We start from the raw sequence: 17,566 nt of genomic DNA, 5'->3' as shown, positions 1-17,566 counted from the left end.
CAAAGATGACTGAATTCATTTGGTATTGCCTAAATCAGATGTAGGCATGTTGGAGTCTGTGGGCATAAACACCTCCTTCCTCAGGATTAATATAAAAACGCCATTAGATCCCTTATGATGCAGCTGAAACAGAAAAACTACAAAGGCTGAATAGGAGCTACCACACATCCCCAGCAGTCTTCCTGTAGTGTCACAAAACAATACAGCACTTGTAGCGTTGATTGGCAAACCCATTTGTCTGGGTGTTTGTGGAAGGTGCCACAGAAATACTGCAGAGACTGAGACAAAAGGCAACCATGGAAATAAGAGACAAGAAGATTGGGAGCTAAAACACGTGACATGAGAAAAAGCTAAAGGAACTACATTCGCTTGGCCTGGAGATGGGAAGGTTTGGGGGAATCTATTTACAATTGTCCATTATCTGACTTGGGGTTTATAGGGAAAACAGAAAAAAGTTGAGGAGTAACTGGCGCATGCCGCAACGCAAGAAATTCCAGCTCCATAGAAAGAAAAAGCATTCTCACCTCAATTTCACTTTTTGCTTTAATGATGCCAGCCTAGACTAAGCCTTTATTATACGCAGTGAAGTGGTGGACCAGGAAGCCAGAGACATTGTGTAATCTCCATTCTTGGAGATTTTCAAAGCCCAGCTGGACAGGACACGAGAACCTGAACTAATTTGAACACTGACCCTGATCTCAGCAGGAGGTAGGACCAAATGAGTTCAAGGTACCTCTAACCTAAATTTTCCAGAAACTGAACACTGTAGTTTTCATAAACAGCATTGCTCAAGGGCATACGATGCCATCTTTTTCCCCCCTAACTGGAACAACTGGCTGGACCTGAGCTTCAGTGAACTGCCTACATTAAAAATGAGTAGTAGCATCTAACAGTTCAACTGATCTAATAAGCCTGACTGGGAAGAGAATGGCATTTTCCATAGCATTTAGCTGAGGGTACTTTTACTATGCGCTATGCTTTTATTAAGTAAATAAAGTTATTAAATAGCATGCGGAAATTTGGAGTAATGACAAAAAATTAAGGATTCTCTGCTATATTAAGAGAAAAGAGCAAGTGAAACAAACGGATGTTCACTCTTTCAGTGGAAAAAAGGTCTCCTTTCCCAGTCTTTCCTTTCTCTGTTTACTGAATGTATTCATAGCAAACTTTAAGAATAGACAGATGTTGGCTGAGTTTCAGTGGTAAGTTATGAAAAGAGCCTGAGATTTCCTTGAGCGCAGTTTATAAATTGGAACCAAAAGCATCAACCTGAATGCACTGTACATCTTGAAAATTAATTACACACCTTGTAGTGTTTCTAGTCATGTTTGAGACTCACGGACACGCCAAGATTATCCTGGCGGGTAGCCAGCGCAGACAGAGGTACGGGGAAAGCATATCTTTGCTGAAAGTCATGCGTACGCCAATTTCTCAAGATGTTTTGCCTCAGAGCAATTAATTTGCTATGGCTGTATTTTTATCTGTCAAACTGATAACAGAGGTCAGGTTATAGAAGAGCTTCGAAGCACAATGCATCTGCTAATGAACCACCACACTTTCCCAGGACCCCGGTCCTGCATGGTCTGCATGTAGTTAGCGGGGAGAGAGCTGCACTTACATTGCCCCTGTGAAAGCTAAGCAGGAGAAACACAGGTCCTGAGCTCTGGGCAACGCAGAGGTCTTACACGGGCAAATAATACCCCAAAGCTGGAGACACCGCTCCAGCACTTCTGTGCACTGGCTGGGCCAGCAGACAGCACAAAGGAAAATAGCTAGCAGTCTAACCTAAAGCTGCGCCTAAATAGCACATCCCAACCTGAAACATTTGGCAAGTACTTGTATTTTAAAATATTTGTAATTATATATTTGTATTTGAAAAAAAAAAAAAAAAACAAAAAACCAAAAAACAATGTACATGATCTGTCCAAAGTATTATAAATTGAAGTATAAAACAAAATGCTTAAACTGGCTTAAAACAGTCAATTTAAAAATGTCGCTCAAGAGTATCGCTACTAAGTCTCAAACGCCAAGCAAAATTGCCAAAATTTTGGCAATTCTGATTTGAAAACAGCACGTTGTTTAAAGTTATTAAAAAAAAAAAAAGGAAAAACATCTGAGAGCATGATGAAAAATATGACACATTCTCCACATCCTGCAAACAGATTTCTGCAAACAATGACAGGTCTTGAGAAAGCTAAACACAAAGAAATGCTGTGTGAAAAATTACAGCAAAAGATTAAGCATCAACTAATTATTCCTTGCTGACTTGCTGTCTGTTAACCCACCGTCAAGCCAAATGGCTGTTCCAAACTTTTTTGGCCAGTCGCTTCATTTCTGGTCCAACATGTATTTTTATTTTAAGGCTTTCAGAAGCTCTTGGCAGTACAAAGGGTTTTGGGAGCAAGCAACCCTCTCAACTCTTCCTCCCAGCATGACAACCACTATTTTCTTTACCTATCAGTAGTCAGTTTTGCTTTGTTTATCCATGTCTGCAAAACATCTGTCTTCACTTAGTGTTCACTCAACCCATTAGTCCCCCAAATTGTAATGGCTCATCTTCTTGAAGGAAAAGTTGTTTTGGGTTTTCAGTGTCAAGTGCTTTCTTACCACCTTCTAGGAGGACTTGAAAAATTCACAACCTTACTGTATCATGAAGGGGGAGAAAACCTAACGTGGGCTTCGGCAAAAAATCTTCTGACCCTCTTACAGAACAAAAAAAAAAATTCCAAAAAGGAATTGGGGACAGATGAGGGGGTTTGGCTATTTAATTGTTACACACCCCCATTCTGTTCAGTCTCTCTTGTTCATTTTCCACTTTCCTTCCTACTCGTGACTATTCTGAAAGTAGAATATTTGGGGTACTCTCTCCATTTCAGCAATGCTAGTATACACATTACTCACTTTCCCTTTACCATTATGGGTAAGGGAAAGACAAGGGTGACGAATCAGTCAGCTCCACCGGAACTGAAAGCAGTTACTCATCAGGTTGCCCATTTCTGAGGCGATGCTGCATCTGCAGTTGGGTAAATTAAGACCCCTGGCTTCAAGCAATGCTTTCCTGGACACCAGGACAAGCGACTGGCATAGGAAAGCCAACCAGATACATCGATTCTGTATGTCCTTGAACCACACTCAAAGTACTATTCCTAAAGGCTCAGGCTGTATCTTTATATATATTTCACTGAACACAATTTATAGCAGCCTACCAAAACAAACAAGGCATAGCTTCTCAGGTAGAATCATAGAATTGTCTAGGTTGGAAGAGACCCTTGGGATCATCAAGTCCAACCATCTACCCTACTCTACAAAGTTCTCCCCTACACCATATCTTCCAACACCACATCTAAACATCTCTTAAACACATCCAGGGATGGTGACTCAACCACCTCCCTGGGCAGTCTATTCCAATGCCCAACCACTCTTTCTGTGAAAAATTCTTTCCTAATGTTCAGTCTAAATCTACCCTGTTGTACCCTGAAGCCATTCCCTCTTCTTCTGTCATTAATTACCCGCGAGAAGAGACCAGCACCAACCTCTCTACAGTGTCCTTTCAAACAGTTGTAGAGAGGTAAAGCATGCACAGGCTGTCCCATCAGCTCAGCAGAGAAGGAATGTGAATTACTCTAGCTAGCACCTTCAGATTTGGCAGAATACTCTTTTTTTTTTTACCTTTTTTTTTTTTCCAAAATACAACTGCAAAGGAAGTTTTAATAACAACTTAAGTGTTAACATATTCATAATGGGTAGACAACCCTGTTCCTGGATAAACTCTAAGCACTGCAAAGGAATAGTGCTAGCTCTGCAGGTTGTATACGGAGACTGAAGAATACACTCGAGCTGCTCTTTTTTTAAGAGGATTTCCTCAGTCTGCTGTTCTCTGAACTGCTTTTTGCAACCGTGTTTACATACTGTGCAAATAAAGCACATGAGGGACCAAGTTCACCCATGGGCAGAAAGTTGCATCAAGGTTGAACGCACTGTTTTGATCCCAAGCAAGCACTTAAAGAAAATCAAGTTGCGTACGGGATGTGTGCACGGAGGGTGGAGGGGAGTTTCCATTCAGTAAGGCTTCTCATACGGCTATCTAGAAATGCTGTTGAGAAATGATAATAATAGGAAAGCTCCTTCATCTGGTGGTGACAAAATATGAAAATAAGCAAATATAAGCATGTCAAGACTGAAGGCTTTACCCTATTTCCGCAAAGCTCTGTGCACAAAGTGCTCTCGGCTGAGAGGCAAATAAGCCTCAGCCTGCACCCACTCCCCCGTGCCGCTGCCACCCCCAGTCCTTCATAGTCCTTGCCTGAATTTTTATTAGAAAAGCAATTCTCAGGCTGAGGCACATGAGAAGTGAGATAAAGTGCTTATTTCTTTGCAGAGGAGGAGGGTGGGCTGGAGGGATGAAGACAAACCATCGCTGCACACCGGTCTCTGGCACCCCTCACCTCCTCCCGCGACACCGGGAAAGCGCAAACTGCCTCCCTAACCCAGCCTCTCCCTTTCCATCCCCGCAGGCCTGGAGCAGGGCAGGCCACACACATCTATGGGTGCTGCCCCTCCTCTGACGAGAGCTTGGCTCAGCTATCAGAAAAATCTGGGAAAATCCCATCATCATGAAAGCATATGTCCCTCACTGAGCTGAATGGGGGGGGGGGGGGGGGGGGGAAATAATCAACCACCAATCCTACCAGGCAAACAACTAACAGAAAGCAAAACTACAAAGAGAACAGGGGAAGGAGGGGAAGAAAAAAAAAAAAAAACCTAACCCCAAGCTTTGTCAGTTGCAGGGGACAATAAGGAGGAAAAAGACATTGGTGAGAAAAATGCTGGGAGGCTGCCGAGATATCCCCCAGGGCTCCAGCAAAACGTTATCAGGAATGAGTCTTGCCTTAAACATGCAGCCCAGCTGTCTGGGAATACCGAACGGCCGAGCATTTGCAGTTAACGTACCTGCCAGCCAAGGATGGCCTATTTCTTGCCTCACCTGTACGGTGAAGGATTATGGCAGAGAATGGCTAGTGCCACTCTCCTGGCAGATAAGAGATGACTAAATGGCATGTTAGCCTCCTCCGCTTCGGGACACTAATATTCCCACGGCGGTCTCTAGTGCAAGCTGCACATCTGGTGCAGTTATAACAGCTGGCAGATCAAAAAAGAAACTAAAAAACAAGACAACCCTATTTCCTCACCAACATCTGCATCTGAATGCAATACCAAATGAATACACAATTTCACTTTTTGCTTTAATGATGCCAGCCTAGACTAAGCCTTTATTATACGCAGTGGCTTGCTTGCACAGCCCTAAGTGCAAAGGTAACTCAAGTCATAGCTTGCCACCCCCAAGGACACCCACTTGCAGTGCAGGCACAATCAAAGCCTTTTCACTGTACAAGGCTTCTCCTTTATGAAGGGCTTGCTTAAATATGTAAGCAATTTCATAGAGAAAGTCTGAGTAATTTTCAAAAGGTCATCTTTTCCAAACTGGTTGCTTTAAACTTTTGCTCTCATTGTGCTGTAGCTGGTATTTTCTTTAATTCATCACTAAGGAACTGAACCTAAGGTCACTAGTAACAACAGCCCACTTACTCTTTTAATCTAGTAACAGATTATACAAATATCCTGTTATTAAAAAGACAGTGTTCTCACCTTGTTTGGGTACTTGTGCAACACCCACTGCTATACATGTTGCAATTAAAAGGAGAGTTGTCCTAAAAGGGAAAAAAACAAAGAAAAGAACTTGTGAGAAAACATCTAAAGTTTCAGCACTCCCAGGAATGAGAAGCTTGATTCAGTGTCCAAAGTCAATGGCAGGATACCATTGACTTCAGCAAGTCCTGGATCAAAGCCATCACAACTTCCCACTAATGCTGAGAAGGCATTTTACACAAAGATCAAGGATTATGTATGCCCTCATATATAGTACATATATTTTACACTGGCTTTTATTAATAAAGTAACTGCATCTGGTTTATATTTTCTTGCAGCAGCTTTCAAATATGAACACTGCTATGTAGTAAACGTCTTCCTGGAAAGAAAAAAAAAAAGTTACTGTAAAGAAAATATAAAACGAAAGACAAGTTTATGCCTATAGAGATCATTAGGCACTTTTGTTCCAGTGTACCTGCTATCAATCTTGTCACTATATCACATCACTTTACCATAAATTAAAATGTTGTGTCATAGTTTTGTTCCTGTTTGATAAAATTTTGTCATGTTACAAACAAGACCATGCTTTTCACAAAAAGTAAAAACATCCCATTACCTTTTGAGTTAAACCTTCATGCTTAGATAGAAGAATGCAATACTGATAGGTACCATAAGCCCACTGATTACAACAAACATAAAAGGTTGATATAAATTATGTGCTCAAATTTGTTTTAAAGTGGGACACCATTGGCAAAGTGTTGGGCAAAGAAAATGTTTTTACCAGGGTTAAAAATAACAATCTATTTTTTTAATCAATTATCATACTAGTATCTAATCACACTCGTATCGGTGACTAAACTTTTTAATAAATGAGAAATATATTTTCTCTTAACATTGGACATTCAGGCACAGAAACAGATGTATGTAACAATAACAGTAACCGGTATCTATTTAGTGCTAAGAAGAAATATTTCTAAAATATCATAAATATAATTCTGCTACTGACTACCCAAGTCACACTCAAGCCTCAGCTCGGCCCTCTTGCTCATTAACGTATGTAACCTCATTGACTTTTCACAATGTTAAACATTAGACCCACTACAAGCGTTTGCTGGACCATGCCAGAGAGCACTTCAGTATCTGGAATAAAGAGTATTTGAAAGTAACACAGCTGCAACTAAACACCTGCAACTTCACATGATGTAGCTTTGCCAGCCGATTAGTCAGGTTTGAACAGCCTAAAGAGTTCAGGGAGAAAACCGCACCACTTTCTAGGGGAACATGTGGTTCAGAGGGCAACGACAGACAAGTTCCTTCCACTGAGTCTTCACTGTTAGGTACCTTCAGCTTAGAGCATAAGGAATGTATAAACCAAGTATTAGTAATGCTACAACTACAAGAAATTATGTTATGATTTAAATATTTTTTGTATATGTATATACACGTGTGTGTATATATATAGAACAGTATCAGCGAAAAATCAATTCAAGCATTCCAGAAACATCCGAGTGCATGAAAATCACAAAAGAAAAAAGAAATCTGCTTTTATCACTCAATTTGCACAGTGAAATAAAGAAAAAGTCAAAATCCATTGATCTAGCAGAAGATGGGTTTGACTACTTACCCTCCTTTCACTTAGGCAGTTTTCCTGTGGGGTTTCACCCCAGTTTGCAAACCAAGTGCCCCTTAGGAGAAGGAGGTACTTGCAGCTGGTGCCACTGCTTCTTGTGGGCCCCCTCCCCAGGCCAGGCCGGTCCAACCCAAGCAGCAGGTAGTTCTCAACCACCCCCTCCCCAAGCCCAGCCCTCGATAGACACTCGCCAACCAAAACCCACTGGCTGAGTCTTCCCCCAATTCCCGTGATGAGGAAAAACACCCATGGCAAATGCTGGGAGGGGAAACGAAGCATTGGAGACCCAACCAATTCCCATTCTTTACGGATGTGTTGGTTCAAACAATCATTTTTAAAAGTGCACTATCCACCACCCCCAACTCTCCAGCTGGCAAACCTCTCTGCTGTCCTTTCCTCTTTCCAGCTGATCTCTGACCTGGACTGAATTCACAAATTGCCACACTGATTTTCAGGCAAAGCACTTATTTAAACAGGATTTCAAGTTATGGGGGCAGGGAAGAGAAGATGTATAAAATTAAACTAAACACATTTTTCCTGCTATGGTATATCTTAAAGAATCTCCTGCAGCGTTCTTCAAAACATCTGCTCAAAGTTTTCAAAGCAATTAAGTGGGCTGGATCTTGGACAAAATGAGGGCCATTGGTTATGAACCTACATGTGGATTTGCATATTGTGAGAGCTTAAGTTTTGGCAAGCAGAACAAATGCATAGTTTAAGGAACTGCAAGGCATGATAATAGCAATATTTTGTCATTGGTATTGCCACTGCAAAACTGTAGTTACATCACGCTTCTTAGAAGAAAATGCACATAATATATAGGATATTCAAAAATACGCATCGTTGCTCCAGTTCTGATCACAGAAGGGGAGTGGGGTGGAAACTACACCTTATAAATCCCTACATGCCTGTAAGGGCATGTTTTTTAATTAACCACTGCAGTCCCTAGCTATTCCTCTCTTCAGGCTTACTTCTGCTGCAGCCATGAAACATCTACCACAGTTCTGCCACTCCTGCAAAAGACCTAATATTGACTGTTGTCCAAACAGCAGATCAGCTACAGGACACTCACACCACCCCCCCACCACCCACCTCCCCCCCCCAGTTCTAGAGACCAGAATTCAAATTCTGGTGTTATTTCACAAGTAAATAGTTTTTGTGTCACACAACGCATCATCTTTTGATCTAAGGAGAAGCTCGGCGACAGGGGGTTAGCTGTTAGGAGGAAAGTCTATGCATTGCACTTTATCAGCTAAAATAGTTGTCCTGGGTTTATTTATTTATTTGACTCTCACAGGCGCAATTCACAATTAAATCTCACAATTCACAATTAAAAACAGTATTGGACATTTTAGTTAACTCCAAAGTCAGGATGCTCAAAGAACCCCAGCGCCCATAATTCAAAGATGATGACTCTTAACATTTGAAGCAACAGAAGAAAAAAGAAACAAGAAATAGCAGCCTCTTCCACAACATCAGCCAGGGACAAGCTGTGTGTCAGGTATCTGCCCCCGTCACCTCCCAGCAAATGCTGTAGGAAGGCAAGAAATTCCAAAATGCTCCCAGGGCTGTAAATTACATGGATGTAACTGGATATACAGAAACATTTAGTGTGAGGTAAAGACATATGAGTGGCTTACACAGTACTCTCCAGCTAATGTTAAGAACAGATGAGTGATCAGCTAAGAGAAAAAACAGGGACCAGAGACAACCATAGGGCTGGAGGTCCCCTAATGCGTGGGAAAAAGTCTTCATTCTACCTTTTTTCACAAGTAAAACTTTTGGTAAATGAAACCATGTGCAAACTGAAGTGAACTTGTACAAGGGAGCCCTCCATGGCTGAAGATGAAAAAAAATGAAATTCCGTCCTTCTGAGAGAATCTGTTCATGCAAACCCTCCCCCTCTTGGTCAAGATCACTACCCTTTGCATTAAAAGCTGCAGGGCAGCCAGTTCACGGTCTCCATTCTCACACAAGCACTGCCACTAAGCCACCAGGCTCCCTGCTGTGTAACGCCTCTGTGGCTGCATCCATCGCCTGCCATAGCTGCAAGGAACAAAGCAAGCAGCACGCAGAAACCCTGCACCGCCTGCCTTAGCTGAGCCCGTAGCTCTTGAGGAGACTTGTCCTGTTGAGGCACAACAATAGAAAAATGCAAAAGCATATGACTGGGAGACTCCAGCTGATGAGAATGCTGGCTATTTTTCCCCCTTTAACATCACACACGAAGCTGTTCCAATACCCCTTGGTTATGTCCTGCCCTAGAGTCTAGGTATCTCTTAAGCGTCCTCCCCTCCTCCTGCCTCTTCATCCTCTCTCCTGCTTTACATGCAAGCACAAGCTGAGGGCAACTATATAATTGTTTGGAGGAAGGCACTATCAAATGTGGTCGAGCTATTCTATCCCTTAAAATAAAGCTTATCTTTCTGATAATCTTTGACATCTTGTGGCTATTTGCCTCTTCCTATGAGTGGACAGCAACTATCCGTGTTTATTTTTTAACATTAAGGATGACAGATGGATGAGGAAACCGATAAGCTTCAAAGCAAGTTGTGGCAAGCAACGATGCAGAATTCCACCCTCTGAAGACTATTCAGCCGTGTACAGAGCTCAGGTTTGGTCAGTGCACAGTGGTGCAGGGTAACGGTATCCTCTTCATTCCAGGCTAGTTTCTTAAACTTCAGTTTTAAAGGAAGAAATACCACTAGCTGACAGCTAGAGAAGGCGGGAAACCTGTTCCCAGTGTAACTGGCACAGGTGCAGAACACACAAAGCTCAAGGGCTGCACTCAATCCTCCACCCATCAGTGATGACGGTTTAAATACCAGCACCTGCCCCATATGCATTATTTCATCAGGTCTCCTTTGAGGACTGCTGAGGAGAATGGCACAGTTTGTGTCCATCAAGCCTGAGGAGGGCTTTGGGAAAGGTGACAGCACTTTGTAGACAGCGATGCCCTGGACTTCTCAAAGACCCCAAGCTGTTAAAAACCTTATCTTTCAAGATCTGAAAAGAAAGATATCTTCCTTTGCTGCTATAATGACATTAGCCAGCAGGGCCAGTGCTGCTTCCAAGTTTGAAGAGACTCACAATCAACATGGTTTGAGGGGACACAACAACCTCCACTGTCTGCCCCAGCTGGGAGTTGCATATCCTTTGGGCACAGATGCCACTGCGCATCTAACCAGAGAGGGGGAAATTCCTGAATCCTTTGCTGCAGGTTGACAGTTTGAAAGAAGAGGAAAAGGGAAAGACACGAGATAAGGTAAGGCACAGAGGATCAAAAGGTGTATTGTTCTTTCCTACTCAGGAGCAGCAGCCTCAGAAGAGTCCTACAACAGTGCTGTGCTTCTGAGAAAGGAATGAGAAAGGCAACTCCCTGCCTGGTGGCCCAGCCACGCTCTGGACAGCATTTGGCTTAAGATGAGAAACTACCACATCCAGAAGAACAGTCAACTGTTCAGTATTTCTAAAGGGAGAAAATTTAATTTAAAAGGTGTGATTTTAGAACCATTTTATAAGCATGTCCCTGATTTTTTTTACACTAGCTCTGGCCAGAGTACACCAAGTGTTTTCCTCTGTATTAATGCACAAGCAAACAGCTGAAATTCCCATTCCTGTGAAATACTCTCTTCCTTCACGGTTTGTCTCCATGTATCTCATAGATTGCTCTTCAAACATTCTAAAACTCAGCACTTGCAAGAGACAAGGGGAACAGAAGGCTGTTCACGTTTTAAAATGAAATGCTCTGTCAACAAATCTGGCGAGATATTTAGGAGTCACGGAGCTGTAAGAGCCTTACTTATTTGACCTGCAGAGACACCCCTATACAGGTAGCGGGTCTGACCTAACAGCATTGCCACAAAAAGGTGATCTAGGTTGCAAGGGACTGACTGGTTTCATACATGCTAAGGAAACCTGATCCTTTGTGAAGGCTTCCAATTTCTTAACACAGGCAAGCAAACAGATTGCTTTCTCTCTAGTCAAGTAAATTAGGTAAACAAGAGGAACTCTGTCCATAAGGAAGCATATAGATACATATGCTGAAGGTATCTCAGATTTTGAGCTTGGGTAAACTGCATCTGTGTTACTGAACTACTTCACTGTAATTCAATTTATGTTTCTCTATCAGCAATATCCCTTTTACAGATATTTAGATTTCTGAAATTGCATTTCAAAAGATTCCTAAAGAAGTCCCACAGGCACAGCCATTAAACACGCAGATCTCCCGGGAAGGCCACCTTCAGGCAGCCACCTAACAGCCCATAAGTATTCAAGCGCAGATTGTACAGCAGGCACGCTCCAGTAGCATAATCCTCACTACAACACAAAACAAATCCTTCTCTGTCCTTCTCCGAGCGCTCAGTAAACTTCATTTAAGCCATAGCCAGAATAGAACAAGCACTTTACAAAAGGAGCCACATAGTGGTAATCTCGATACCATCATTACAACTATGGAAAGCTCACAGTCACCTTGCCCAGGCTGCTTTTACGCAAACTATAGAGGAGAGCGGAGCTCTGCCTTTACATCACAGATGACCATGCATTAGAAATACCTAAACCTATTGCACAGGCACGTAAACACAGGGTACCTCATCTGGTCATCTCTGTTATTAAAAGAGTAGCTTCAGCTCTTAAATGTAAATTCTGCAGGTTCTGTTTGTACGCTTCGTTTTAAATAGGGAGGTACCAACAAGGGAAGACGAGCAGCCGGGTTACCGGTGGGCGCAGAGACACCCTCTCCCCCAGGATCCCCGTCTCCCCCTCGGGGGTCAGGGGTGCCCCGGCTCTCGGGTCAGGCTGTCCCCGCTCCCCGGGGGGGACCACACACCCGCGAAACCCTCCCCTGCGCCAGGCTGCCTGCCGGGCTCCGGGCTCGGGCGGGCGGAGGACGACACGAGGGTCCTGGACGGGACCGGGAACATCCCGGAAAGCAAGAGGGAGAGGAGAGACACGAGAGAGCGCCTGGAAGGGGCGTGCGGAGACGAGAGACGCACAACCACCGGCACAGCCGGACTTCGTCCGGGGAGGCGGCACCCCGCAGCCCCCGCCGGTCCTGCCGGGGCACCCGGGACCCGGCGGGGTTACGGCCGGTGCTCGGGGGGTAGGAGCGGGGAGCAGCCCACCGGGGTCGCCGTCCTCTGCCCCCATCCCCTGCCGGCCCCGCCGCCCACCCCGCGGCCGAGCCCGCCCCCCCCCCCCAGCCCCGCGGCGGGCTGGCGGTGCGGTGCGGTGCGGTGCGGTGCGCCCCGTCGCCGCCGGTCCGGGGGAGCGGAGCCCGCCGTCACGCCTCCCCGGCTCCCGCTTACGTTCGTGCCGCGGGAGAGATGCGTCCTCGCCTTGTCCTCTCGGCTCCCAAATGCATTTGTATGCATTTGCCCGGGCAGCGGAGATCCGAGGGAAAGCCGGAGCCGAGCGCCGCGCCGCCGCAGGGTCAGCTCCTGTCCATGAAACCCCGGCGGCCCCGAGGTCTCCGCCGAGCTCCGCGCAAGCCCGAGGGCGGCCCGCGTACGGCCCGCGGGGGCGGGCGCGGCGGTGGCTGGGGGCGGAGGGGGACGGGGGACGGGGGGGGGCGACGCCGGGGGCCGGGTGGCGGGGGAGCCCCGCGGCTGCCCGCGGAGTCCGGCGGCGGAGCGGCGCTGCAGCCGCCTGCCCCCGGCACCGGCGGTCCGTCCCCGCCTGCCGCGGTGTTGGGTTTCAGCGCTCGCTGCCCGCCGATTACATCAGCAAACGCGGCCCCCGGGGCGGGCCGGACCCCGGCCGCGCATGGTGCGCGCTGCCCCGCGCAGGTCTTGTCTGTCCGTCCCCCTCCCCCGGTCACCGTCGTCCTCCCAACCGGGCGCGGATCCCGGACGGGAGCCGGAGCCGTCGGCGGCCCCGGGGCGCGCAGTGCCGAGCAGAAGCGCCGCCCGCCCCGGTTCAGCGGCGGGGCCGGGGAGGGAGAGCGGGAGCGGGGGGTCCGGGGTGGCAGCGGTGGGCTGGGGAAGAGGGGGACAGGTGATGCCGTTTAGTGCATCCGAAGGGCGAGGAGCGCCTTCGGTTCCCGCTGGGCTTCAGCTGGGGAGGCTTGGCAGGAAGCTGCGAGTTAAATTAAAATGTAGGGAGGGAAGGGGGGGAGAAGGGAGATGATGAAACGGTATAAAGAGAAAAAGCTGAGCGTGCTGGAGGTTTTGCATCTCGAGTATAATTGGAGTGGGGTCCAGCAATCCTCCCTCTGGAAAATGTTTGAAGAGCAGATGTAATTTGGTCGCATTACAGTGCCAAAAGAAATACGACACCCTTCACTGTCTTCTTCCTGAAGAGTCAAAGCTTTAGTTTCCAGTTTTTTTACCTTGTCCCCGTAACACAGTCTATTGTCACTTATGGGTATCCCATAAGACCTCTTGATACAAACTGCCTCTCAAAACAAACAGGGCAGAGTTAAACAATACCAGACATTGCAATACACGCTGTATAGCAAACCTGTGGTCAAATCCTGGAGCCTCACTTAGGCAAAACTTCCATTGACCTAAGCAGAAATTTGATGTGAGTTAGGATTGTGGTATTTGGCTCTTGCTGGGTGTTACAAGAACAAAGATTTCGCATCAGACCTGCAGCAAAGACCTTCAGGTTGTAGGTAAGACGGAAAAAGGTGGTGTGAAATAAACCCAAACATATTCCCAAACAGCAGAAAACAAGAGAAACGATAAGGCACAAAGAAAGGTTGTACAGGACGAGGATTTTTTTATTGTTACCACTGAGGGTGCTCCACTCAGCTGAAAAGGACTTTTCTGGGTGATCCAGGTACCTTGGAACAGGCAGAAAAATAGAGGGAAAAATTGTGAGGGAACCAAGAGCAAACCTAGACCAGTGAATTTTCTTGGGGATAATAGAACTCAAAGTTATAGGGGAAAAAAATTATTCTCAGGCAACACACCAGAGTGTTTTAGCGTTTAACTTCACAGTCAAATTCATTTTCAATACCTTGAATTGTTCAGAATCTATATAGTCTCACTGACTACCACGGGATTTCCTATTTATTTCGCTTTTTGAAAGCCAAAGGTAAAAGCTGACAGCATTTTGCCTTCCTGTCTATGTACCTTGCATTAAACAAAGTGACAGCAAAATATGAAAATCTATTTGTTCACGGAAGAGAGCACGGTGCCTGCCCAGGGAGGTATTGGACACTGCTCCAATAAAGTCTTCATCAGCACTTCTGTTTTAAACCAGACTTGAATGGCTTCCAACAACTGCAGTGTTATATTTCATTTAGTTTTTGTTTATTAGCATTAGAATGAACTATAATGTGTACATTACAGATTGGTTTTGGAATGGTTTGGTGCCATTCCCATGAAATCTATCAATCCCTTAAGTAAGAGGTCTTGTGTGCAGTAGACATATAATTGATTTCTTAACCCTTTCGCATCACCATTAGGGCTATTATGGAGAGAATTCTGCCCCGAGAGTGACCCTGGAAAAATCCTGCCCTCGTTTCAGTGCACATCGACAAGTGCAGGAGCCAACCGGCAGCACACAGCGAGATGCGCTGGGGACATTCCGTGCTGCAGTCTCCCTTTCCAGCAGAGTTTGCACTGAAGAAGGCACAACTTGAGATTCTTGTCAGCTCCACATACAGGGTGTAAACAAAGCTTTGCTGACCCTGATTATGCAGTGACTTAAAACAGTGTAAAGTTTGAAAATTAGCATTGGTTTTTCAGTTTCCTACATTCAAAAGTACAACATGAAGTTCACAAAGTAGGACACTTACTCCTGTTTGGCACTTTACTCCTTACGTCCGTGTTACAGCCCCTGCTGTGGTTTGAAGCCAGCCGTTAGGCTATTTGGGCAGGGTCCTTGGCTATTCTAGTGTAAGGCACCCAGGGGGCTGGACAGGCTGTGGGGAGGCACGGGCCAGGGGAAGGATTACCTGTGCCCTTCCATTTCCCCGTCGCACAACACAGCTCACACGTCTCTGAGCCACATGTCCACAAATGGGTTGGGAATGTGCAAGGGATGCTCCTTGTTTCCCTCCCTGCATCTCTCTGCCTGGCAGCTCTTGCACTTTTTTTTTTTTTTTTTTTGAAGTGACTAATGTTACTCTGCAGCTTGGTTGCTTTCCTTCGATATTAACACCCTTCAGAGCTGCTGAAGCTCCTAGCAGAAGAAGTTAGGACCATCTAATGCAGATGAAGAAAGCAAACGAAAGCACAAGGAAAGGAAATTACTTCCCCAGCGTCAGACAGTGAGTGTGTGGCGCTGTTGGAAACAGCCCCCAACTTGTTGCCCATCACCTTGTGTTTCGGATCAGCTCCAATTCTCTTCTAAGCTTCATGGCAAAAATCAGTATCAGTTTTATTCTTACGCTTGCTTTTTCCAAGTGTTCTTCCAGCCTAATAAGCAAAGCCTACTATGTTTAGAGCTATCAGATTACGTGTGTTTATTTCTAGAGCTATATATAACAGTCTGTATACTTACACACACCAAAAGACATGGTCCAGCTCCAAATGTGTTAGCACTCCTTGCAACATAGGGATGCTGGAGTTTCATTTCCTATGGTAAATGTCCCGAGATGCCATTTTTCCATGTCTGCTATCTCCTGCTTGACCACAGCCTATCCCTGATTTCTCTTGTCTCTCCAAGTAAACCCAGGCATTACTGAAATACAAAATTAATTCTTTTGAGATATCACTTCTTGCCTTTCTGACATGATTACAAGCTCTTCTTTTGTTTGTTTTCTCCTTTTCCAGCAGTTTTCTTTTCCTCCTTTCATGATCTGACTTGCTCATCTGTCAATCCCGATTACAGCTGCCGAGTTCCAGCCATGCTTTGGGGCACAGAACAGGAGCTACTCTTAAACAGTGTAAGAGGAGAGGAAAATGGTTCCTATCTGTGATTCCCCTTCCAGAAAACATACAGGAGAGAGCAATGGTTGCAGACTGCCAGAGCCGAAAAATAAAGAAAAAAAAAAAAAAAAAAAGAGTAAGAATTTGAAGGAAAATGTGTGAAATGGGAATGTGAGGACTGAGTGTTGGAGCCCGAGCCTTATCCCACTGCAGTCAGTAGGAGCTTTACCTTTGACTTGAGTAGGAGCAGAACGGGACCCACACAAGTTTCCTGGTACAGTCCCAGAATTAGGAATTTTTGGCAGAAGATCCACACTGCTATTGAGTTCCCTTTGGAGAACTGATTTTCCCTGCACACCACAATATATGGTGTTAGGCTACGTACCAAAACTGCTGGAACCTACTTCAGCAAAATTGTTTAGAATTCTCTCTGTGGCAGCCAAAAAAAGTCTAACACATTGCTCCGGTTAAAGAAAGTTACCAAGCTATCAAATACGATTAAGAAATACAAGAAATGGAAAGGATTACAGCCTGTCTTTGTCAACAACCAGCTAAAATTGAAGAAAGGGGGACTCCAGGTCTGAAACCATTAGACGTGTCTATTCTTTGTAGAAAGGGAAAGAAGTTGTAACGACCAGCGTCTGCCTTCTGTCTCCAGTTATACCTGTTACCTTCTGGTAGAAGGAATTAGCGAGAAGAAGTGTTCTCCAGTTTTGAATATGCCCAAAATCTGGAAATGCCTTTAAAGAGCACACTTGATGACTTTTTAGATTAATCCTATCACTTCTAATTTTCTACTAGCAAACTGAAGAGATAATTAACAGAAATTTACATTCTGAAGAATTCCGGGTGGAGAGGATTTTTCTGCCTTACAAGACCAACACAAAAAACTGGGGGGAAGGGGCTGAGAGAAGAAACAAGAGATGCTGTGGGTACAGGGGACCAAACTTAAGAGGTCCTGGCACACAGAGCAAAAAACCAGCACGAGAGAGTCAGAACTGACGAAAACGCCAAGCCACAAATGACCGTATAGACTAGTGAGGTTCCTTAGGATGCTTAGTTAAAGCAAACAAGGGAATATATCCAGCCAGGAGTGAGAAACAGAAGAGAGCCTCAGTGAACCACAAGACAGAGTAGAGGCTCCAGACCACAAGGCTCCGGCGGTTCCCACTGAGAAAGGTGTCTCACTGAAGCCAAGATACTCGCAATTTTTTACAGGACACCAGGTATCGCCCATTTTAGAAAGTCACCGCTATAGTGTTAGCACAGTAAAAACTCTTGCGGAGAGAGCTGAAGCGAGCAACTGAAGCAAAACCTTCTGGAGGAGCAACCCCACACCCAGCAGCTGAAAAGCTGTGACGTCGCGTTCCAGTGATGGCACATCGTATGCCATACCAAGAATGCAGAGAAGCCTAGCCAAACACACAAGCAAATATTAAAGGGAGAGAGAAGCCTGAGAAGCAGTTAT

At 45.3% G+C, this 17,566-nt stretch overlaps 1 protein-coding gene across 1 annotated transcript in view; it reads right to left on the bottom strand.

The window, feature by feature from the left end:
* COL24A1 (collagen type XXIV alpha 1 chain) overlaps window positions 1-12,641 on the bottom strand; it is a gene marked incomplete at its 5' end in the record, with an annotated part of 158,634 nt that extends 145,993 nt beyond the window's left edge. The window contains 2 exons of the mRNA XM_082484525.1: window positions 5,647-5,708; window positions 12,586-12,641. Of these exons, the coding sequence (XP_082340651.1) occupies window positions 5,647-5,708; window positions 12,586-12,641 (118 nt within the window). The remainder of the gene's footprint in view (window positions 1-5,646; window positions 5,709-12,585) is intronic.
* Between the last annotated feature and the right edge of the window lie 4,925 nt (window positions 12,642-17,566).

This window comes from Vanellus vanellus (genome assembly GCF_965231255.1).
Source record: "Vanellus vanellus genome assembly, chromosome: 5".
NCBI lineage: Eukaryota > Metazoa > Chordata > Aves > Charadriiformes > Charadriidae > Vanellus > Vanellus vanellus.
This window is presented reverse-complemented; position numbering and strand designations above follow the sequence as displayed.